The following is a 24,377-nucleotide window of genomic DNA, read 5'->3' on the forward strand; positions in this document are numbered from 1 at the left end:
AGTATTAGGATGACATAATCACAAAGAATGAATTGATAAATATTTTCTTTATTCGGTTTCTAGAACAGACTTGTACAGCTATTCTAAATAGTTTTCTATTTTTCCGGCAGAATTCTGTGGTAAAAGCACATAGGCCTGTAAATTTTCTTTTAGAGGCTTTAGAGTTATGAGTTCATTTTCTTCAATGGTGCAGAAAAATTCAGATATCTATTTCATATTAGGGACATTGGTAGTTCATGGTATGTCACCATCTATCTAATCAGACCTAGTTTTTTACTATTTCTGGTAACTTTTCATTGTTTAGGATGTTTAATGTACTTACATTTAATCTTATGAAAAATGAGTTGATTTACATGTCATCGTCAAACAATCTTGAGTGAAATGTACAGAATTATGAATGCTAACTTCTCTAGGACATTCATTAATCTTAATTGTTTCATCAGATGACTAGGCTTGTATATTACGTTGAACCACATCCTCTATATAGTGATTACTTACATACCCATAAAATAAAATCAAGACGTAATTGTTATGTTTTCTGTTTAAACTTTAGTAATCTATTTAATAGATTTTTCCCTATATAATTATTTGCCTGTGCTTAGTTATTGTCAGTTAAAAAGACATGCTATATAAATATTACATGAAAACCGAATCATGTAGTTGCTTGAGTTCTTTATTGAAAAAGATTACTTGTGTTTAATTAAAAGGACATAAGACAAATACAGATGTCTAGCTTCATCCTGGTAGACACTGTAGAGTAGGTTGACGGTGATATTTCTACAGTCCATTATTCCATTGCAAGTTGTTTTAGGACACATACAGTTCTTTTTTTTTTTTTCAAAGTGTTCGTACAACTTTCAAAATTCTCCACCAATTCAATTCACTACATTTAAAGCACCAAAGTTGGTCATAATCCAAAGTTGTCATCCTAAATGACACTTTTTTTTAATGGCTGTATAAAAGAGATTTCTGTATAAATCTTGGAAGGGAAGAAGCTTTGTCATTTGGGATCCGACTTGTCACTAATCTCCTATAGGTTTCCCTGGCATGTCTCAGCTAAAGGCTGCATCCCCTTTTCATGTAGTCCTTCATGCCACACACTGGACATGTTAGTGAATTTTGCCTTCACACAGGCAAGTAGCCTGGCACTTTTCCTTGAGCAGCTCATGTCCACAGCCTGCTGAGTTCTTCAAGGACTCACAGTTACTAAGCAGATCTTCATACTCACAGCTATTGGCTGCAATGAAAGCAGATTTGGTTATCTTATTGCCATTATCTGAAGTAGCAGCAGAAAAGTCCACCCATTAAAACATCCATGGAGAGGTAGGAAGGAGAAACACACTGGCATCATTGCCACTGTGGTGGTCTTGAGAAACCCGGGTAGGAAACTTGGCTAAGCCTGCTGGTTCACCCATCACTTTTTCTTACTTTCAATTCAATGGTATATTTCTAAAATGAATTGACTTACTTATATCCCCTGGCAGTCAAAGAGAAAGAAAAGGATGTAAACGTACCTTTAGCTGCTGAGTCTGATGTGGTACCCACTAGGCAAATGTAGCTGTTTTAGTACATGATAAATTAAATTAGCTTCTTAGCCTAACTAGCCCATTTCAAGTCCCCAAGGCCATACTCATGGCTAATGTGCTAAGACAAGTGTTATAGAGACTCCTCTCATCTTGCATTTTGGAAACCCAACTTTACACTTTCAGGAGTAATTGCCCTTTGTGGGTGGACTGAATCAAGGGCAGTGTGCCATGTTTTTCTCTGAACTCCTCAGACCCTCAAAGTTGATTGTTCATGGGTGTGGTCTCTTTATAGCCCTCCTACAATTTCAAGGACACGGAATTCCAACAACTCTGCATTTGAGTCTGGAGCAGGAACCAAGCTGGTATAGTCCCTTTTCTTCTGAGAAGACTAGCATTATTGGACGTAAGACAGGCAAAATACAGTTTCAATTCATGTAGGCATATGCGATTTGATTTTTGTTTAAGTTATGAATATATGTATGCCTGCATGTCTGTCTGTCCAGCACCTGTTTTCAGGTGCCTGGAGAGGGCAGAAAAGGACATCAGATATCCTGAAACTGGAGTCACAGACAGTTGTTGTGAATCACCAAGGTCAGTTCTGGGAATGGAACCCAGGTCATCTACAAGAGCAGCAAATACTCGTAATCACTGAGCTATCTCTCCAGGACCATGTTTTGATTTTTTTTAAAATACTACTTTGGGCCTATTGATATTAAGTTTAAGGAACAACTTATGAATGCAGCGCACAGTGAATAGTCTCTGCACATCACAGTCACTGAGGATAAATGTTCTGTTAGGGAACACAGGTAAAACTCTTTTCATTGTAAATAAAATGTAAGTTAATAGTGTGTATAAAATACTTATTTTAATGCTTTTCTTGAGTAGATTGTTTTTCTTCTTCTAAGAATATATCATTTATTTGATTTTACAGATCACTGAATAAAATAAAACACTGTACGAGGAACCACCAGTGGTCCCCTTCACACTTACTGCATAGTCCACTGTCACAGTTATTGGGACAGCTAGCACAAGCTTCCCCTTGCTGGTAAGGAGTGCTCTTTTTCAACGCATTGTTACCCCTGCAATGTGAAACATATCATTATTTCCCCCTTAGCTGCTTGCTTTATGCACTGAAGCATCAGTGAACATACATACATGGTTGTGCATGGTTTTCAATTTTGTTATTGACAACAATAACAACTAAGCAAGCACATCAGACACGAACACATTTGTCCTAGTTTGCTGTCTGTGACTGAGATAAAACATTGACTAAAAGTGACTTGAGGGGCGGGGTGGGAGGAGAGGGGTTTATTTTAGGTCACAAGTTATAATCCATCACTGAGGGAAGCTGAGGCGGGAACCTGGAGGAAGGAACTGAAGCAGACACAGTGAAGATTTAAATGCTGCTTACAAGCTGCACCCAGGTTCAAGTTCAGCTGCTTTTCCTTCATGGTCCAGGTCTACCCACCTAAAGATGGTGTGGCCAGCAGTGGACCAGGGCCCCCTACATTCACTAGCAGTCAAGAAATTACCTCACAGACACAGGCCAATTCGACATAGGAAATTCCTTAATTTGAGGTTCCTTTCCAGCTGTGTCAAGGTGACAACCAAGGTTAGCAATGACATGCCATCTCTCTGACTACAATTCACCAAATTAAGTAAGGAAACTGAGGGAACTGGCATCTAGAATTTTCCCCTCTGTTGCCAGATAGATGAAATAATTACTAAGGCAAGACCCTACAAGGTGTGGGTTACAGAAGCACATCACTCCTAAGAAAGAATATCTCATAAATGGTAGTGGTAATGGAAAACTGTTCATTACTAAATATATTCTATCTGAAAGCTGAGCTATCCCACAGTTCCTCTAAAATGGAAAGCAAAGCTTCCACATTTGTTTCTTGTTGCTGAGAGCGAGTTAATATTTTTTGTGCGTGGTTAGTAGCATATACTTAAGCAACTCTAGCTAGTACTTAAAGAATGTGTGAGAATGTTATGGTTACTAAGAAAAGAATGCCAGTTTCCCAAGTTTTGATCTGTGCCAACATCCAAGGTATACTATCCTACAGGAATTAATATGTGACTCGTGATGATCATTACCACATGGGCCAGTTATGAACTTGAAAATATGAAGGAATCTAAATCTTAATTGTGCAAGTGGGAAAAGAGCCCTCGGCAACACAGCTGAGTCTCGGTGTATTGAGTGAGCACTTAGAAAAACAAGCCATGAGGGTTCTAGAAACGCTCTGTAGGTTCATTCCTCAGCTTCCTCCCATTATCCATTCCATATATTGTTTCTTGTGCCTGCCCATGGGATGTTTTTATGATCAAGCAATAGATTTAGATATATATCTCCCTGTTCTATGAATTCTCTCTAGTAAATGCTTAAAAGTGTAGTTGCAGAAAAACAAATTCTGAGTTCACAGCTCTCCTGCTGAAGTCTTCTATCACCTGAGTAACCATCTCTCAGCAAGTCTGACAGGAAGGGTGGTCCTCACCCCTTGCAAAAAGTAAATATAATTAAGACTAAAAATTATGTTGTAGTTGCACACGTAAAATAGCAAAGTTTGTGGGAACAATGTAAGATTCTTCGCTTTTGTAGGTAACGAGCAATTGAAATATTTGAATAGAAAACAAGCTTCAATCAAGGTATATCATCCCATTTGCAAGCCAACAGCTTAGGTCATTTGTCCTAGCATTAAATTTGTACAGTCCTGCAGTGCAAAATTATCAAAATAGATAACGTGAAATCTTAAAAAAAAAAAATCCACAGCATGAATGGTCCTTAAATGAGGGACCTAGGGAAGGCTAATTGAAAGAAACCACATCATTTCATAAGTGAAGATGGAGATCTTAGATCTTTACATTCAGAACTGGGGAACTGTACTCTTCTATGACGAATTAACGTTGCCTAGATCTTCAAATAAAAACCCTGACATTCGCTCTTCCCTTGGTGGGAATACCCTTGTGATTCTGATTTGCTTTATATAAGAGCTTTCCCATATTATTTTGCAGGTAAAATGACACACATTTAATTCTGAAGTGCATACTTACGCAGGACAGTAATGGCAAACATAGAAATATTTTAGGATGTCTTGGTTGGGACAGTAAGCAATTCCACATCCAACTTTGTAAGATGAATACCAAACAACCTATAAGTCCATGGGAGATAAAAAGCATGGATGTTTATTAGAAAAACTGGTAAAACACTCAAAAATAAATATTAATATATATAACATAAATATGTGGCTACTACAGTCTATAACATTTACCTTATAAAATTTCCATTTTGGGAATCACAGTAATAAAATTTTATTCCTAATACCCTTTAAAACTAAACATGTCATGTGGGATCACTATTTTTTCCATATATAATGAAAGTATAAACTGTATGCTTTCCTATCAAGAATTCTTCAGATCCTGGGAATAGATTAATATATCTTAATTTATCACTCAAATGACAAAACTATACAATACCTACTCAGTCTGTCTCAAACTGAACATAGGAATGGGTCAGTGGTTGGCAAAGCTTTGGTCATTGCATTACAGTGTTTATTACTCCAGCATCTTCATGCATCTGCTCACCTGAGTGTAATGTCCAACAGCTGCATTGGGTTTTGCTCCTACACCATAAGTAAAGAACTCACTTTCATCGTACCAGTTTTGAATTACGGCTGACCAAGAAGTAGGGTCACTTGACATATAGAGATTCTCACCACATTTTGTATCTGGAAAGGAACATTTTTTAATGAGGAAAACAATAGAACTTTCAATCGCAAAATAAATTGACTACATGAATGCAAAATGCTGTACTTCAGCCATACGGCCTATGGTGGGTAACTGTTGGTTGAGGTGGGAGCAGGGTGCCTGCTTCTTAGATTAATTAATTAATTAATGGATTGATTAATCAGATGAGAAGACAGCCATCTGACACACCAAGCTTGCCTAAGCATGCAAATACTTGAAGAGATTGTGAATAATCCGTTCTTTCAAAGGCCTTCTCCACTTGCACTGTCAAAACTGCACTCATCTAGGCACTAAATTCTCCATGTGTATGTGTCTCATGTGCTTTGTGATGCAGGCTTAGTGAAGACAAGTAACCAACACTTGCATGTTTTCTCCTCTGTCACACTCACCAGTTTCCACAAAGAAGACCCCAAAGAAAAGTTCATGGATTTTTTGTGAAGGAAGACGAAGGCATTTTTGACAGATTGTTTTAAAAGACAACAGTCAGCAGGAAAGATGATTTCACAGGCTTAATCCTCTTCCTTGGAGAACCAGACACAGCCAGGACAAGTGTTACAACAGCCAAGTCATTTAATCTGTGTGAGCTTGAAAGGCCATGTTTATACTACATACAATGAATATCAAATGTGCTAAGATACCTCCATTAATAGTGAAGGTAAAGGTAACAATCTAATAGTCCACTTGATCTCCAAGACTGCTTCAGGCTTCTACTGACTCTGATCATCTCTTCACAATTATTTTATTATTATAGCAGCAATGATACAGTAACAATAGATCAACTGAAACAATGCAAGGATGACTAACCACTTCCACAGCAGGCTTCTCTACATGCTTCAATATACTAGTGAACATCCTGTGGGAGGTCTGTGAATCAAATTTCCTCCCTCATTGATCTGTACTCTACAATAAAATGGGTCCTGTTGTTCCTTAGAGTCTACCACAGCAAATCTACACATCCGTCAAATTCAGAACATAGAAAACAAAACATATGCTGGGCTTGGTATTGCACACCTTTAGTCCCAGACCTGGGAGTTAGAGACAGGAGGATCACAGCCAGTTCTAGTGCAGCCAGGGTCACATGTTGTAGAGTATTATTTGAAGGTGTGCTGCTTTTGTTTGTGTTGCATTTGTTTAACTCTGTGAAGCTGTGATTCTTTGCTTGTCTAAAACACCTGACAGTCTAATAAAGAACTGAATGGCCATTAGTGAGGCAGGAGAAAGGACAGGTGGGACTGGAAGACAGAGAGACTATATAGAAGGAGAAATCTGGGAGGAGATAAAAGAAGCCAGAGAAGTAGAAGGACTCCAGGGGCCACCCACCCATCTACACAGCAAGCCACAGAGTAAGAGTAAGATTTACAGAAGTAAGACAGCAGGAAAAGCCCAGGGGCACAAGGTAAGCGGATAATTTAGGTTAAGAAAAACTGGCGGAAAAAAAAAAAAAGCCAAGCTAAGGTGGGCATTTGTAATTAAGAATAAGCCTCTGTGTGTGATTTAATTGAGAACTGGGTGGTGGGCCCCCCAAAAGAGTAAAAACTAAACAACAACAGTTGCATAGTGAGGTCACACCTAACCAAAAGAGAGAGGGGGGAAGAAAAAAAGAAAGAAAAGAAAAACTTCATTGCTTTACATAATTTAAAATAATTCTCAAAATATTCAGCCTATATGGATTTTGAATATTATTTCAAAACATTAAGTATTTTGTGGCAAAACTAAGCAACAACTGAACACAATTACATATATCCTAAAAATAGATATCAAAACACTGGACAGTTGTTTATTATCAAAATGAGGGGGCAGGTGATTAGATTTGATAAATCATGAAAAAAAAACATCTAGTATGGCATGACGTTGGTGTGTTCTCTGGCCTGGCCGTTTTCTTCCTAATGTTGTGATTCTAATTTGAGAATTTTTGTTTAAAAAGGATGACCCATGATCTTCTTTGCTTATGAGCTTGGAGAGAACAAATGATACATGGCATGAAACATTTGCATAATATAGACAACCATGAACCACATTGTTTTTATAATTATATCTCAATCAAAAATAAATGACTTTGAAAGACAGCATGAATAGCATTTATGTGCAAATTCTTAATGTTATATCCTATCCTACAAAGGCCTGTTAGTATTGAAGTTATTCATTTATTAAGTAGCCATATATAATGTACATACTGATCTTTCGGTCTTGCGAATTACTGTGCTCTAAAATACACTTGTTAGCCCACTTTTGAGAATTTCCTGATGCTGCTATGCTCCACTCCTAAATAGCAAGAGAAAGAGAAAACTAAATTTAATGATCCCACCATAATAAAAGCATATAATTCGATTGGCTAGCAAAACGATAAAACTCCCGTGGAAATATTTTCTAATTATCACATGGTATGTACTCACTCATAACAGGATACTAGATGTGGAACAAGGATGACTGGACTGCTACTCACATCACCAGGCAGGCTACCTGGAAAACAGGACCCCACGAAAGACACAGGGATCGCCCAATGACAGAGAAATGGAATGAGATCTACATGAACAGCCTGGACATGAGTGGGGGTAGTGAAGGGCGAGGGTGGAGGGAAAGAGAGCTTGGGGGAGTGGGAGATCCCAGCTAGTTCAAGAACAGAGAGGGAGGACAAGGAATAGGAGACCATGGTAAATGAAGACCACATAAGAATAGGAAGAAGCAAAGTGCTAGAGAGGCCCACAGAAATCCACAAAGATGCCCCCACAATAGACTGCTGGCAATGGTCTCGAGAGACAGCCCGAACTGACCTACTCTGGTGATAGGATGGCCAAACACCTAATTGTCGTGCTAGAAACCCCATCCAATGACTGAGGGATCTGGATGCAGAGATCCATGGCTAGGCCCCGGGTGGAGCTCTGGGAGTCCAATTGGCGAGAAAGAGGAGGGTTTATATGAGCGAGAATTCTTGAGACCAAGGTTGGATAAAGCACAGGGACAAATAGCCAAACGAATGGAAACACATGAACTATGAACCAGTGGCTAAGGGGCCCCAAATTGGATCAGGCCCTCTGAATAGTTGAGACAGTTGATTGGCTTGATCTGTTTGGGAAGCATCCTGGCAGTGGGACTGGGTCCTGTGCTCAGTCCATGAGTTGGTTGTTTGAAACCTGGGCCCTATGCAGGGTCGCTTGGCTCAGTCTGGGAGGGGACTGGACCTGCCTGGACTGAGTCTACCAGGTTGGTCTCAATCCTCGGGGGAGTCTTTGCCCTGGAGGAGATGAGAATGGGGGGTGGGCTGGGGGGAAGGGGAGGGGGCAGGAGGGGGGAGAACAAGGGAAACCGTGGCTGATATGTAGAATTAAATTATATTGTCAAATAAAATAAAATAAAAAATTCAAAAAAAAAGAAGGGTATAGTAAGTTTCCCCATCATGGTCTTGATGCCCCTTGCTCATAGAATCCCTCTTTCCGCTCTTCAATTGGACTTCTGGAGCTTGGCCTGGTGGTTGGCCATGGCTCTCTGCATCTGTTTCCATCAGTTACTGGAAGAAGGCTCTATGATGACAGTTCATTCACCAATCTGATCAATGGGGTAGGCCAGCTCAGGCACCCTCTCCACCACTGCTAGTAATCTAAGCCATGATGAGAAAACATGCAGATACAAGGGAATCAAGCTAGTGGGAACTCATGAACTTTGGACCAATAGCTGTGAGACTAGACTGGGCCCTCTGCATGGGTGAGACAGTTATGTAGCTTGGTCTGTTTGAAGGCCCCCTGATAGTGGGAATAGGATCAATACCCGGTGCATGAGCTGGCTTTTTGGAGCCCATTGCCTATGGTGGGACACCTTTCACATCCTTGATGCAGGATGAGGGACTTGGACCTGCCTCAGCTGAATGTGCCAGGCTTTGCTAAATCCTCATAGGAGGCCATACCATTTGTGAAGAGGCAATGGGGACTGGGCTGGGGGAGGGGGTAAGGCTGCAGAGAGGGGAGTAGGAGGAGGGATGGGGGGAATCTGTGGAGGGTATATAGAATGAATAAAAATTTCTTAATAAAAAAATTTTAAAAGAAGGGTATAGTATTAAGAATGGAGAGATGTCTCAGTGGTTGAGAGAACCTATTGCTCTTTTGCAGAGGTCCCATGTTTGATTCCCATCACCCCTGCCAATTGACTCATAGCTGTCCATGAACCAAGTTCTATGGGAGATCTAATGCCTCTGGTCTTCACAGGCACCCACACACATGTGTACATGTTCACACTCACACACAGAAACACAGAAAAAAATCCTCTTCAAGAAGTAAGACCCTAAAAGACAGAAAATGCCTTGATACATGACTAAGAAAGACTGTGAACAAAATGCTTCACACAGGATGCTCCAAGATTTGGTTTCTGATTCTAACTTATTAGACCCAAAACTTGAAAAGTCACTTAATCATGTTAAAAATGAAAATAATATAGTCTTTCCAGCATAAAAATTTTAGTAAAATAGCAAAATCAAACTAAGAACTGCCAATGGAAGCAAAGCACTGATGTGTGGTGATGTATTGTGTCCCCCAATATACTGTGTCACCCAATAAAATTTATCTGAGGATAGGAGGAAAAAGCCAGCCACTATAAGAAAACATAGAAGTCAGGCAATGGTAGCACACGCCTTTAATCCTATCACTTGGGAGGCAGGGATCTGTCTGGATCTCTGTGAGTTCAAGGCCACACTGGGAAACAGAACCAAGCATGGTGACACTTGCCTTTAATCCCAGCACTAACCATAGAGGTCTAGAGGTCTGTACAGACAGACAGAAAGTGACAGAGCTGGGAGGGAAGAGGAAGTGATGTAGCTGGGCTGAGAGAGCCAATGAGTGAGCAGAACAGAAAGGAATATAGTCGTGGGTATACAGGAAGTAGGTCTCTTTGAGACTGAGGTGTCTTTGAGGTGAGGTTAGCTTGTGGCTTTTCCTATTTCCCTGATCTCTCAGGTTTTCACGCCTATATCTGGCTCCATTTTTTTTTTTTATTTAATAAGACCTTTAGCAATTTATCTACAAATGGTGCCCAGACGTGGTGGCAAGAATTTCCACCTAAAACCTGAGAGAGCTTAAGAAGAGATTGTAATTGTAGCTAAAAGCACCTTTCTAATTCATGACACTCATGGTGGGCCGAGGTACAGTCACGTATCCCCTGGCTGTGACAATTTGTCAACACTGATAGGTGAATCTCAGATAGGCAAGGCCCCATGAGCTTCGGGTCCAGAATATCTCTTGCTAGTGCTGTGTCTTTACATGTTTGCTGCTGCCATTTTTCTCTGGTATCTGGCATGATATAAATGGGTATGAGGGGATCCCCACTGCTCTTAATGTAGTGTAATTATCTCATGGAAATATCCCATTCTACTGGACATTTTTACCTATAGATTATTGTGAAGATGATTTCCTCTTAAGCTGCACTTAACTGAAGCAATGATTTTATACAATAATAGTATTAGTTTAAATAGAATTTTGATGACTAAGGGTTTTTAACAAATATAATAAGAGATTATTATAGAGGTTAGTTTAGTGGGAAAATTAATGTGAGTAAAGGCAGGATATGGTGTTGCTACCACCCTTGATAAAGCAGGGGCTGCAGAGGGTAGAAAATAAGTGTCACACAGCTAGGACATATGAGTTTCTCTTGAGGAGCCATATGGACTGTGACTTACATTAATGATTAAGAAAAACAATTGTGTTCCAGAAACTAGGCTAGCTCAAGTTCTTTTCATCTTAATATTGGGAGATATGTTCATGGGTTTTAGTGTTCACCATAGCTAAAACAAAGTTTTAAATAGCGACTAAGGTTAAGTTAAGATGTCTTTGTTAATGACTTTGAGGTAGAAAGTCTTGGGGAACAATTTGAAGTTTAGGAAGGCATATAGTTCAGTGAGGGACTCTGACATCAAGAAACAAGAACAATAACAGCCCTGTTATTATTAGCTGATGTGCCTTTCTTGCTAGGGTGGGTTGCTGATCAATGATTAATTCCTTGTACCCATTTCTGCCCTCAGCTTCCTGATATAAACAACTGTTGATGAGTGGGTATGCACGCTGAGGATTCAAAGTAGACTCACTGATTGTTTTTCATATATAAAAGTTTATATTTGTTATTCTTTTAACATTTTTATAAGATTACCTTTTGAGATAAATAACACAATGTTTGATCATTTCTTTGTAACCTCAAAATGTAACCTGCCAGTAAAAGAACTGGCTGAGAAAAATAACTTGCTTGCTTACACTCTGTTAATCTATAACAAGTTATTTGGACATCAATGTATGTGGGTTCTTGGGGATAATTTGTTTTTTACCTGTAATATGTAAAATGTTTAGTTCTGAAGGGAAATGGGAAACATGTTGTTTTTTACTTGTATTCATTGTAATCATTCACTTAAAAAATAGAATGTAACCACACTGTAATTTTTTATATTGCTTGAAGTAGTCTGCTGGGGTATATAAGCTGTAAGGGAAAAAAATAAATACACAGAAGGGATACATCTGGGTAGAGGTAAGAAAAGAAATAAAAAGGTGAGACAGAGATAACAGAGAGTTCCTAATGGGGTGTGTGTGTGTGTGTGTGTGTGTGTGTGTGTGTGTGTGTGTTATGTGTGTGTGTGCGTGTGTGTGTGTGTGTGTGTGTGTGTGTGTGTGTGTGTGTTTCCCTTTTTTACTGGCCACAGGGAGTTAAGTTTTGTCTCGCTGGATGGCCCCAGAGAATTAAGTTTTACCCCCTCCAATAGAAAAGTAAAACTGAGTGATTAATTCACTGACTCTGTGGCTCCCCCTCAATTGCTGAGCTGCTGAAGCCTGGTCCTTACAGCAGCAGGGAATATTTTAAACCATAATGTTAAGCCATCACCAGCTTCTCCTCTCTCCACATCCATCTCCTCCCCAGGACAGCTGCTCCTCCTCACACAGATGGATCCTCCCCTCACAGCTGCCCCTTCACAGCTGGATCCTCCCCCCACCATACAACTGGATTCTCCCTCCACTGCTGGTTCACATCATTTCCAACACAGTCTCTTACCATTTTTAGCATGTTGCTGGCAGTGGGGTTAACTGATCTCCTCAGATCATTGTGTTTATTTACAATCTCTCTTTGAATTTGCGGTTGGTTGGTTAACAATGCAGTGAAAGCTGGATCCTAAAGGAAAATAACTTTTAACAATTTTGTAGATCACAGACATTGAAGAAATAACTTCAGTTTTAAAACTATTATCACATAATATCACACAAATAGAAAAGGAAAATATTAGCTGCTTGGCAATGCCAATAAATCTGAGTCAACACTTAATTTTAATAGGAACGAGTAGATGGAAGACTTGGAAATGATGAGTAATTCACTGCAAGGTAAAAATCCCTCTGAGGCCACAAGTGCTAGATTCTGATTTTAATTCAGCTTTCATTTTTTTTTTAATGTAGTCCTAAGAGAGGTGATTCTGGGAGCGACTCTGCATTTGACCAGAGAAGAAAGGTAATCAATATCAGCCCAACACAAACCATGAGACTTAAAACAGTGATCTGCCTGCATGTTATACTGGTGCAATAAGGCATTAATATTATGAAAATAACAAGCCACTTTTTGATTGGGATTAAGCCTTACTCTTGAACTGGAAACCATACCTGGCAATGCTAAAGTGGCAAAGAATCTGAGATTATATAGGTCATGTGATCTAGGGGAAAACCTACTATTCTTCTGCTAAAGGAACATAATAATAACATGACTCCGGATGACATATTGCTACAGCCATAGATCGGTGCGTCATTCAGGCCTCAGCAGAGAAGCTTCTTCTTTCAATGGATGGGAACTAACCCAGACACCCACAACTGGACAACATGCAGCCGTGGCAGACTTTGGAGCACTCAGTCCTAGGTGAGATGACCTACAGGAGACGTCTTCATCAAAGCCCTGCCCCACCCTCAAGGTTCAGGGGTCTACGCCAAAGAGGGAACAAAATGATGCTAAGGTCCAGAGTGATGGGTGACTCCAAGGAAACACTGTCTTCTAGGCACAAGACTGATGCACATCTGAACTCACAGAGACTATGGCAATACACAAAAGACCTGCAGAGGTTCGCCAAACAAAAATCCCAGTCCCGACTGGGGAAACTTGACATGGTGTCCCACCCCTAACTGAGAACCTATTTGTGAATAATACCTGCTGGCAAAGAGAAAATCCAGTCTTCTCCAGTGGAGTGTCAGTGACCGCCTTAACTAGGTTTCCATTTCTGTGAAGAGACGCCATGACCACGGCAACTCTTATAAAGAAAACATTTAATTGTGGTGGCTGGCTTACACTTTCAGAAGTACAGTCCATTACCATCATGGCAGGGAGCATGATGGAGTGCAGGCAGACATAGTATTGACTACACCTTGGCTTGCAGACAACAGGAAGTTGAGTATCTGGGCAGTATCCTGAGCATAGGAAACCTCAAAGCCCACCCCCACAGTGACACACTTCCTTCAACAAGGCCATATCCACTCCAAAAAGCCACACCTCCTAATAACGTCACCCCTATGAGATTATGGGGGCAATTACATTCAAACTACCACAGTGAGTACATCAACCATGCTCCAGAGCAGGCACTATCGCCAAGAATAGTTTGCAAACACAAAACAGACTCTATTGATTTTGCTTTGTTTTGGCATTTTTTTTGCCTTGTTTTTGTTTTGCTTTTTGTATTCTGGGTTTTGGTTGCTTTTTGTATTGTTTTTTGACAGCAAGATAGAGAGAACATGAAGTTGGTATGATAGAGAGATGGGAAGGATCTTAGTGGAGTCAAGTAGATGAGAAAAACATAATATATATCGCATGAAAAATAATTTAGATTAAAAAAAATTAGATAGAATTTTGTTATCAAAACCTCATAACAGGAAACCTAAGACATATCCATTCACGTATGATCAAGCCACAATAAGGTAAAGTGAGGAAATCCCATGATTCATCCTAGGCTTCACAGAGAAAATTGCTGTCTGTGGCATTTGCGTTTGGTGACAGAACATTCAGATTTAGTCTAAATTCATATCTCCCATCCAGAACCTGAGCAAAACCATGAGGCAGAATATTTTCCAAGGTTGCTCAATACATACATACTTTTTAAATATTTTTAAATGTTTTCTACACAACTCAAGGGCAACACATTCATCTACTGAATGGAATACTCCTCACTTTGCCCAGTTTAGCAGTAAAATGTGATCGGTACAGAGTTCATATTTTCAGCTTATCTTGATGATTATGTATATATGTCAGCTAATGCTGAGGAGCAGAATGGGGCTTTTGGTTGTTGGACAGGTTCTAAGCTTAAATTTATACAAAAGTACAATGTCCAATGGGTGTGAGCAAGATTCTGAAGTATTTCTAATAGACACATTGCTCATAGCAGGCTTCCTGATACTTTGAGATAAGTTACTCAACTGTTCCCCACCAACCTGAGTTCCCTCAAGACTCTCAACTTTCTCCCCTCATAGTTCTGATCACACAGCATTGGCTATTTTCTACTCTCTGTCCATGTCTGTCTCCTGCTTTGTGTTCCGAAGAACAGAGACTATTATATAATGCCCTCAACCAATAGGCGTAGCACAGTTGCAGATTCCTAAAGCACAGTGGATGCACAAGACAAGCATCAGCAATGACCAATCCCTGAATTATCAGACATTCCCACATTTCTATTATCCTCAAACTGTCACTTAAAGTAACTTCAAAACACAAAAGTGTTGGTTTCTTAGGATATGAAATTATTTTCTGATTCTTATATCATTATGTTTTATACATGAAAACTCTACATATACATGTAATTTTTTTAGATGAGTATCAGTGGAGCTTTTTTTTATTGGTGAGGTCAGGAAGTAAGATTATGTATAAAGTCTAAAGTTAACAAAAAAAAACAGAATCTATCCTTACAGAGCTCATAATGCATTAAAAAATAAAAACATATGGCTTCCTCATACCTGATAGGTGGAGTCTATATGAGGAGAGATCAATTTATTGAGGATAACAAAGAGTTCACAAAAGATGATTCTGGGTTGGAATTTGAAAAGATTTACAGTGTTCACAGGACTGCTGAGCAGCATAGAGAGTCATGCTAGGAGGGGTAATCAGTAAGCATTTAGTGGTGCCTAAAACCAACAACATCTCACTTTGTAATGATTTCTGTGAATGAAGGCCAAGAGTTGTACCAGGAAGTAGAAGGAGAATTGTGAAGGTCCAGGGAAAAATCATTCAAGGGAGAAAAGATGGAAAACTGTTATAATAAAGCCCTGGGGAGTGAAAAACAAATTCTCCCTGGTATGAGAATTTGACTATTATAACAGACTGGTTACAGTTATGAATGCCTAATAAGGCCTGAACAAATATCAAACTCTTTATTTCTAGCTAGCACTGAGTTTTAAAAGTCAGATCAGAGTATGAGAACAGACAACAGTGACAGCAGTACTTCTTACTCATGGGCTTCCAGGCCAGGAGGTGAACTCCATGTGTGAGCCTTACACACACTGACAAGAATGACTGGCCTTGATCATTAAAGCATTAAAATCATATGTGAAAGAGGGGGGGTCTAAATTCAAGATTCCACACAGTAACAATGCTTTATGTGCTAATTCCATGATCATTGATAAACACAAAAAAGACTTTAGAATCAGATTTGTTTTCAATTTAGAAACAAGTCCAGGTATTTGTAAACAATAACAAGAGATAAATGTAGTGACAGAGGCAAAGAAAGGGCAAATTTAAGATTACATATTCTTACATTTCTGAGCAATCATATGGAAATGGGATAAAATAAAGCAATCATATGGAAATGGGATAAAATAAAGACGTAGAAAATACTTTGAGCAGAAGATCCTTAATTAATTATCTCTTTAAACACATACAACATGCTGTCTTTTTAAAATACGATTTGGGAGTGATATGTAATCCAAACTGGAGATGGCCTATTAAAATGTAAAAGAAGTGAATTCCGGCAATATATTTATTTATGATAAGTTGAATAATTGCCCCCTAAAGATATTTCCATATCCTAATTCAAATGATCTTTAAATATAGTCTTATTTGAAAAGAAAAGGTCTTTACAGAATCAAGTTGAGAATCTTGACACAAAATTATCCTAAAGAACCCAAGTGGAACCTGAATTTGGGGCCAAGCAATTTCATGAGAAACATAGATGAGATTATGTTAAGATGAAGGTTGGAAAGACACAGTCATCTGTTGAAGGACAACAACAATTGGCAGAAGTCACTATAAGATAGAAAGGAAGGGACCGGTCCCTTCCTAAGTCTGCCAGAGAGACCTCAATTTCAGACTTCTAGCCCTGACAGCTATAGAAAAAGCATTTCTACTGTGTTCAGCCAGCAAGTCTTAGGTAATTCTTAACAACAGTGCTCTGAACTTTATATATTATTTAACCAATTATAGAAAATACTGTTATCTGTTAATTTAACAAAGAATACTAGTGAGGTTTGTTGTTTAACTTGTACTATGTTGTTGATGCCTGTGAACCTTCTTCTTGGAATATACTTTGTCTTTTCAAGTATCCAATAGGCACATGGGACAGGCAGCCCCCACAGCCACAAATGATGGAGCAAATAAGCTTAGTCCCCATCTCCGTTTCCATATGAAATGCTATGAGAACTTTGTCACCTGTCAGGCACTCTAGATTCCTTTGCTCTCAAAGTAGCCTGCCCTTTTCCAAAGCTGTCAGAGTGCTCTGAAAGGATGTTTTCCCTTTAACCTTACCTTTCCTTCAGTGGGCAATGATTGATGCAGCAAAGCAAAGAGAAACAGCATCACCTGGAAGGAAGCCATGGCTGGAAGCTATCAAAACAAAAAAACGTCTTCACTGAAGTCAGTAGTACAGGGACTCGGGGGGGGGGGGGGGAATTGGGCGATCTAAGGTATGCCAAACACCTATAACTTCTAGTTCATTAGCAATGTAACAGCTGAAGAGTCACTATATGATGCAAATAGAATCACAGTGAAACCCCCTTGTCTCTAAAAGGGACATGAACTGAAGAATTTGATGGTTGTCCTTGACTTGTATGTGCAGTGACTCGGGAATTCCTAGCATCTTCCTGCAAATTTCTGTTTCCTTTTCTTCATCTAAAAGGAAATGTGAACAAATAGATTTCTTCCTAGGTAATTAGGTTTCTGGCACTTATCATCCATCTCATTGTGCGGGAAAGGGTTCAGTTTTATCTCTGTGTCCCTCCTCTCAACTTGCTACTCTCAATAAAGAGAGAACTATTTATCTATCTACATAAAATTCAGTCAAGATTTCAGGGTTGAGATTATGCCAACATAAATGATCAAACACCTTAGAAGTGGTTATTTCTCAAAGAGAGAAATTAGAAACTTTTTTTTCTCATGCTTGTATTATTGTCAAAAGTTGTGCTATAGAAAAACAAATATACAGTTAATGAATTAAAAGCCTATTCTTCTCAGTCCTGATTACGATTTGGTACAAAGGATGTTTAATATTATCATTGTATTTCAAAAGGCCTCCTTGCTCATCCTCATATTGCTTCTTCTAAATAGGATGACACACCTTGGGTCCTTAGGATAATATTAAAAGCAGCTCAGTTGGGGAAATACTTACCTTCCCATCATTACCCACCAGTCATGACTTCAAATACATTGTTCATAGAAAAACAAAAAATAGTTTCATTTTGGGAAGAGCAAGTCATTAATGCAACTTCATGGGGCCCCTTTATCCTTATCTTAATAATTCTTATCATATAATCACATATTGAGATGAAACATATACACAAATACCACATTTTTCGCTTTCCCAATAAACATAGTTCTAATGTGGAAGACAAATTAAAAACATGAGAATTAGCAATGCTATCTAGTTATGCAATCATACAGAAAGTTCATATATACATATAAAATTGATACCATTGTTTCTGTAATAGCATTGCTAAAGAGTTTTGTTGATATCATACCACAAGTAGATATATTAAGTATATCGTTTTACTCTTGGCAACATTAGAGTTATTGTCATGATAAAAATGCTCACATTAGAACTGTCACTTACTGATGGTTGGACAGTTGAAATATCTGCCTTCCCTGTGTCAAGACAGAAGGTGGGAGAGGATAGATTACACATCACAACTGTCTCTGGACACATTCTGCATCTACACATCAGTTTCAGTCAACACTGGCCCTCAAATGGCATTTTTCACACCAACATACTCAAATTTCACCTCCAGCTTTCTTTCATTTGGTTCCCATCCAAACTACTAACATGAGTAACTACAGTTAAGTTCTTAAGCACATTACAATCTAGACAATGTCTTTGGAGCCTGGTATTTCTATATTGACCATCCAAGACTATTTTATTCTTGAGAAGATAAGTAGGGCATATCTTAAAGCTGAACGCATTCATGCATCAACTTTCTATGACTTTTATTTCCTATCTGTAGCTTAATGTTCATTAAGATACAGTCTTTGGAAACCATCAGGCTTGGGAAATCCATCAGAGCTTCAGTTTTCTCTTACACAAAATGTGAATTTCTATAGTGTTATTTAAAAAAAGAAGACATAACTCTGTAAAAATCCTAATATAGTCCTCATATAATATAATATGTATAACCATAAATGGATAATGTGAGCATTTTATTATCTTTTGCAGTATCTAAAATTTGGCTTAACCCCATCAGATATTTCCATAAAAATTTGTGATCTGATTGAATGTTAATTTCAAAATTATTTAAAACTTTTTTTTCTTCCTGATGTCAATTCAAATGCTAAAAACCTGGTCCTCCTTAACATAAGGAAAAATGACTAACTACATCCTCATTGAAAAAGGCATATACATGAGCCTGCAGATTTTATACAGCTAAGTCACTCAGTGTGTCTGCATTGTATGATCCATAATTCCAAAGTCTAGTAGACCAGGAGGCCACACATTCCACTCCCATGTTGTTGCCAATCCAAATGGTAGTCATCTTCGTAAAGTCTGAAGAAGGGCACCATTGCTGAAAATGTGTTCAAGAAAAAAAAATGTTGTATGCATCCCCTCGCTTTGTGCTTTGTTCTTGACACCTACATTCATACTTAGTTGAAAATTAGACCATCATTTTACCCTTCCTACATGTGAATGGAACAATACCTTGTCCTTTTTTTTTAATGTGCTAAGATCAGGATGACATGGTTCTTCTAAGATGTCAAGGGCATGATGTGTGCTTTCATTGTTCTAGAAGATGGAAACAACGATATAAAGAGAGCCTTATAGATATTGTCAATACTCTGTCATAAACTTAAAACCTGACTGTTCACTAATGTCATCTTAATTCTTCAATATTTGATGTCACTACTAACACTATAATATGCTTTGGGGGCCAGACTATGCTTCAGTGGCTTAGTATTTCCTTCACACACTAGACCAAAAGTCTACTTCTTAAGAAACTCAGTAACCACTGGCTGGCTACCACCCTAGAAAACTGAAGTTTGTACAAAGTGCCCCCTTTGATCTAGCACGCAGTCTTCATGTTCTTCAAAAGATGTTGTCTATAACTCCAACAGTGTTAATTATATGTGTCGGTGTTTGGTCAGTATAGCTTTACATCTTTCTTCTGGAAGTCAGTAACAGAAAGTTCAGAAGAATGAATGACCTCAGATCTAATTGCTATAGTCATATAAATGCACACTCACACAATTAAAAAAAAACTGACATTTTAAATCTGACTGCAGAAAAGCCAGACTTAGACATGGCTTTAAGCTCCCTCCGTGACTCTGTAGAAATCCTATAGACAGGACGATATCTCTTTTAAGGTCATGGGAAATCTCTAGCCGATTCTTGCTAAGAAAGTGAGCTAATAATTGTCCCTGAATCTGCCGACGGCCCCTCACCTCACACATCTTTATCTACACTAGATACACCCATTTTCCCTGGTCTCATCCACTTTCCCTGTCTACACTAATATTTACCAGGACTTCACAGCACAGGTCTTCATGCTGTTGGAGGGAGCCAGAGAGGGCTCCCGCTGCCCTTCCCTCCGTGGGCGATGGTAACTGCCTCCTGCCGCCACGTGGGGGCGACGTCACGAAGCTTTATGCCCTCAGAGTAAGTGTTCCTCTTCATAGAATCCAACCCTCCCTCAACCATCTCTCTGTAGGAGGTCGCGGACAAGTTCTTGAATGTTTTCCCCTGTGAAAAGTGAAGTTCTACTTCGTTATTGTCATTTGTTGGGAGTTGAGGGGATTCAATGTTTGTTAACACAACAGGGCTCTAGGAAGAGAAAAAAGGAGATACATCAGGATTTTGAACGTTCAGGGAGAAAGACAGAGAAGTGAGTGTTTCATTTCCAGGATGCCTGAGTGAAGAGCCTCAGAATTAACAACTAAGATCGGGGAAGCCTTACTGGAAGGTTTACTTAAAATTTCAGAATCGTGGCGGTGTGGCGCCAACAATGCATCCAGTTCCAAGGAGCTAGCATTCTGCGTTTTTGTTTACAAATTCTCCCTGATCATTATCTGTGTTTGGCAGAAGTTTTGTGGTCAGAAAATTCAAGAGAGCTGGATCAACTTTTGAATACCTGAGATTCCTGACCAAAGGTTTCTACATTCGGTACATTCGGGTTGAGCAGCTAGCTTTTTTTATTAGTGGACCATGTGTGGTCTTCACAACAGGACTATAAATGATACATGCTTAGTGGATAAAAATGGGGGACAGTTAGCTCATTACTTAAAGGAAGAGATCAAAGATGTCAAATCAATTAAGTTCCCTCACACCTGTTTCTCTGTGTCTCATGGAGAAGAGGTTGGGAGATTTACCACTTATTGCTCCTACTCTATTTACATTGTTTATCTCATTTGTGTGTGTGTGTGTGTGTGTGTGTGTGTGTGTGTGTGGTGTTTGTGTGGGTGCACATGTGTGCGCATAGCTTTGAGTATCATTTCTCAGAGGCTAGCCACCTTTTTTGTAGGCAGAGTTTCTGATTGGCCTGGAATTAGTGGAGTGGGCTGGTCTGCCAGAGGATGGAAGAGCTCCCTCTTTGTCCAGCTCCCCAGTAACGGAATTATAAATGTATGCCACTATGCCCATCTTTTTACACGGGTTCTGGGGGATTGAGCTCAGATCCCCACTGTTGTGAAGGAAGCACTTTACCAGCTAAACCACCTCTCCAGCTCCTTGTGTATGTTTAATTGGTTTAATTCTGGTAAATCATATATGTCTAGGAGTTTATCCATTTCTTGTAGATTTTCTAACTTAATGGAATATGAGTTTCAAAATAGACTCAGATGATTTGAATGATTTTCTGAATGAGCCACTGCATGGGTGTGAAAACATTTAAATGCAAAAACATATAGAACGTTTATAAAGTAGTGCAAGGCTACACTTAATCCAAGCAAAATGTCAAACATCAGTTCCAGATTGAAGGAATTTGCCCCACCATTCAAAATATAATCACACATTTAATATCTTGCTATGCTCCAATTTAGGAAATTAGAAATTTATGATATTCTCTGGAAGGATCCTCAATAAAAGATGGGTCCCAGAAATCTCTCAGCTTGTCACAGAAGCAAATAATTTGAATAAGGGAAATACACAATGTAACTAAAATCCTCTGTGACTCCACACATACAGGAATTTTGATGTCAGGATCAATGTAGTAGTCACATAATGTAGTAGTGATGTGATAATGTAAAAGTCTAATCACAATGCAAGGTGAAGAAAGCCAATTTCAAGCAGTATTATCATCATCCAGACCACTTCATAATGCAATAATCAGCCCTGAGCACAGTCAGGCAAGGAAGCCATTTTGGTCAGTGTTGCTTTACACCTGGTCAAGATATAAATGGTTCCCCGAGCCACTTGATTGTTGGAGGCATTTTACTATGAGAGAACCAACACAAAGTTTCTTTAACATGTAACCTAAGAGTCTCAGCTCAGGATCTGGTGATATAATAATGCCCGTGGTGTGTGATCATCTGGGTTTGTTTGTATTTTCTCTCTTCCCTCACATGTCTTAAACATTGACAAATTGCAACTGAACCTATACTGCAAAGTAGACACTGGGATGAATTATGGAGACTCAATAAAATGAGACGTCTTTCCTTAGAATGTTTATGTATTCTAAAGAATGGGCATGTTATTAGCCACAAAAGATCATTTTTCCTCTCTGAATCCCTTCCCTGTCTCTCTCCCTTCCTCTCCTCTCTTTGCCTTTTTTCCTAGTACTTGGTACTGGGCCATTTTTTCCTTCCCTAAGCCCTGCTTTTCAAGACCAATTTCCTTCTTCCAGATAGCCTGTGGCAAGAACAGTGAGTCATAGACCAATCACCACGTCTTGAAACATTCAGCCAGTTTGTTTAATACAGTTCATTATAGTAGAATTTTAGTAATTAACTGGTGTGTTTAAATTAATCACCCTACCCATGCCAAAATGTCAATAGAGTTGTATCTGTAACAATACATAATTTTAATAGCTTAGGATGTGTTCATTAGCCTGCTTCTTTCTGCCTGCGGGCACTGTATAGGGGCGTGGTGAGAATCTACCTTCTCACTACAGTCATTTCTGAATCAGAACACAAGAAGCTAGGCTGTTCATCTGAGGTCTCAACACACCTAACTGGGTGGATCAGTTAATCTTAGTGAAATGTTAGGTTCTAAGTGAGCTGATCCTTCAAGCTGGAATCTGAAGCCAAAGCAAGCAAAGTCACATACCACTGCATTAAGAAGTTGGATTTGACTTAGGTCAGAACAAGTAAACAGATGGATTTCATAAAGCTTAAGTTATGGTGAGTGAAAGACTTCTTTAGCCATAATAATAATCCAATGGCAGTTTAGAAGGGTATCCTTAGAAAAGCTAGCTGCACACCTGGCATTCCAGATCTGGGCAAGCAAAGGCAGGAATGTCATCAAGAGTTCAAAGCCCTGGGCTGCATAATAAGACCCAGGTGATCAAAGCCTGAGTGAGACAAAAAGAAAACTCAGCATAAATAGAAATTACCACGTTATTTATACTTAGACACTCCCTGCTGATCTTCTTTTCCCTGTGTGTAGAAATGATTGCAAAAAAAATAATAATACATATTGGATTCAGAATACTTTTTCAGAACACAGATTGATAGGCATTTAGATTCTTATTTACCATGAAGCAATGCATTTTTGTTCCACTGGCTGGGAGGTCAGGCTCCAGCAGCACAGGGCTCAAAGGGAACCCCAGAGTCGGCATATTGTGACTTTTTTATCTGAGGGGATAAGGGGGAAAGACACTCACACACTGTCATGATGGTTTCCTTCTTTATTCATCTTCTGTATTCTCCATTTTTCTCTTCTTATCTCTATCCAGAAATGTCCCTTCTGTCTCTCTTGATGTTTTCCTTCTAACTCTATCATCCTTCTTTATGCTCTTTATTTTTCCTCTGTGGCTTACATACCCTGACAAAATCCTTCAAGCAATATAAAAATTGCAATGTGGTTACATTCTATTTCTCAAGTGAATGATTACAATGAATACAAGTAAAAACATGGTTTTCTTCTCCCTTACATGATTAAAACAAAGTCATCCCAAGAACCCAAGTACATTCACATCTAAGCAGCTTGTTATAGATTAACAATGTAGGCAGGCAAGGTATTCTTTTACTGGCAGGCTATGTTTTACAGTTACAAAGAAAGGACCAATCACTTTATCTCATCTCAAAAGATAATCTTAAGAAATCTTAAAAGAATCACAAATCTAAACTTTTATACATGAAAAACAATCAGTCAGCTCTACTTTAAATCTTTTGGGTACATACCCACTCATCAATAATTTTTATATCAGTCATCTCTACTTTAAATCTTTTGGGTACATACCCACTCATCGATAGTTTTTATATCAGGAGACTGAGGGCAAAAAATAGGCACAAGGAATTAACTTTTGATCACCAACCAATCTTAGCAAGGAAAGTATGTTGGCTAGTAACAATTGGGCTGCTTTGTATTTTTTATACAATCTATAACTCAGCTATGTGTCCTTGTGAACTTTAGGTTGTTTTCTAGGATTTTTTCATCTCAAGTCTATTATCAAAATATCTAATCTAATCTGAGGTTATTTTAAGGCTTTGTTTCAGCTATGGTGCACACTGAAACCTGTGAATGCATCTTTCAACATTAAGATTAAAAGCCTGGCTCCT

The 24,377-nt window shown here is 38.9% G+C and overlaps 1 protein-coding gene across 1 annotated transcript; it reads right to left on the reverse strand.

Moving 5' to 3' along the window:
* Positions 1-903: 903 nt before the first annotated feature.
* Crisp2 (cysteine rich secretory protein 2) lies at positions 904-18,324 on the reverse strand. Its single transcript, XM_059282036.1, has 8 exons — positions 18,289-18,324; positions 16,989-17,066; positions 12,285-12,401; positions 7,445-7,532; positions 5,109-5,251; positions 4,578-4,675; positions 2,517-2,605; positions 904-1,237 (listed from the first exon to the last, which is right to left on the reverse strand). Exons 2-8 carry the CDS (start codon positions 17,055-17,057, stop codon positions 1,110-1,112), a joined length of 732 nt encoding a protein of 243 aa, XP_059138019.1. The 5' UTR covers positions 17,058-17,066; positions 18,289-18,324; the 3' UTR covers positions 904-1,109.
* Positions 18,325-24,377: the final 6,053 nt, after the last annotated feature.

This window comes from Peromyscus eremicus, chromosome 16_21 (genome assembly GCF_949786415.1).
Source record: "Peromyscus eremicus chromosome 16_21, PerEre_H2_v1, whole genome shotgun sequence".
NCBI classification, from domain to species: Eukaryota; Metazoa; Chordata; class Mammalia; order Rodentia; family Cricetidae; genus Peromyscus; species Peromyscus eremicus.

Coding starts and splice junctions, on each gene's coding strand:
- Crisp2 (XM_059282036.1), bottom strand. CDS start 17,057: ATGGCTTCCTTCCAGGTGATGCTGTTTCTCTTTGCTTTGCTGCATCAA. Junction 4,676..5,108: donor CTGTTGGACATTACACTCAG/GTGAGCAGATGC, acceptor ATGGACTTATAG/GTTGTTTGGTATTCATCTTA. Junction 1,238..2,516: donor CTGTGACAGTGGACTATGCA/GTAAGTGTGAAG, acceptor CTTTCATTGCAG/CCAATAGCTGTGAGTATGAA.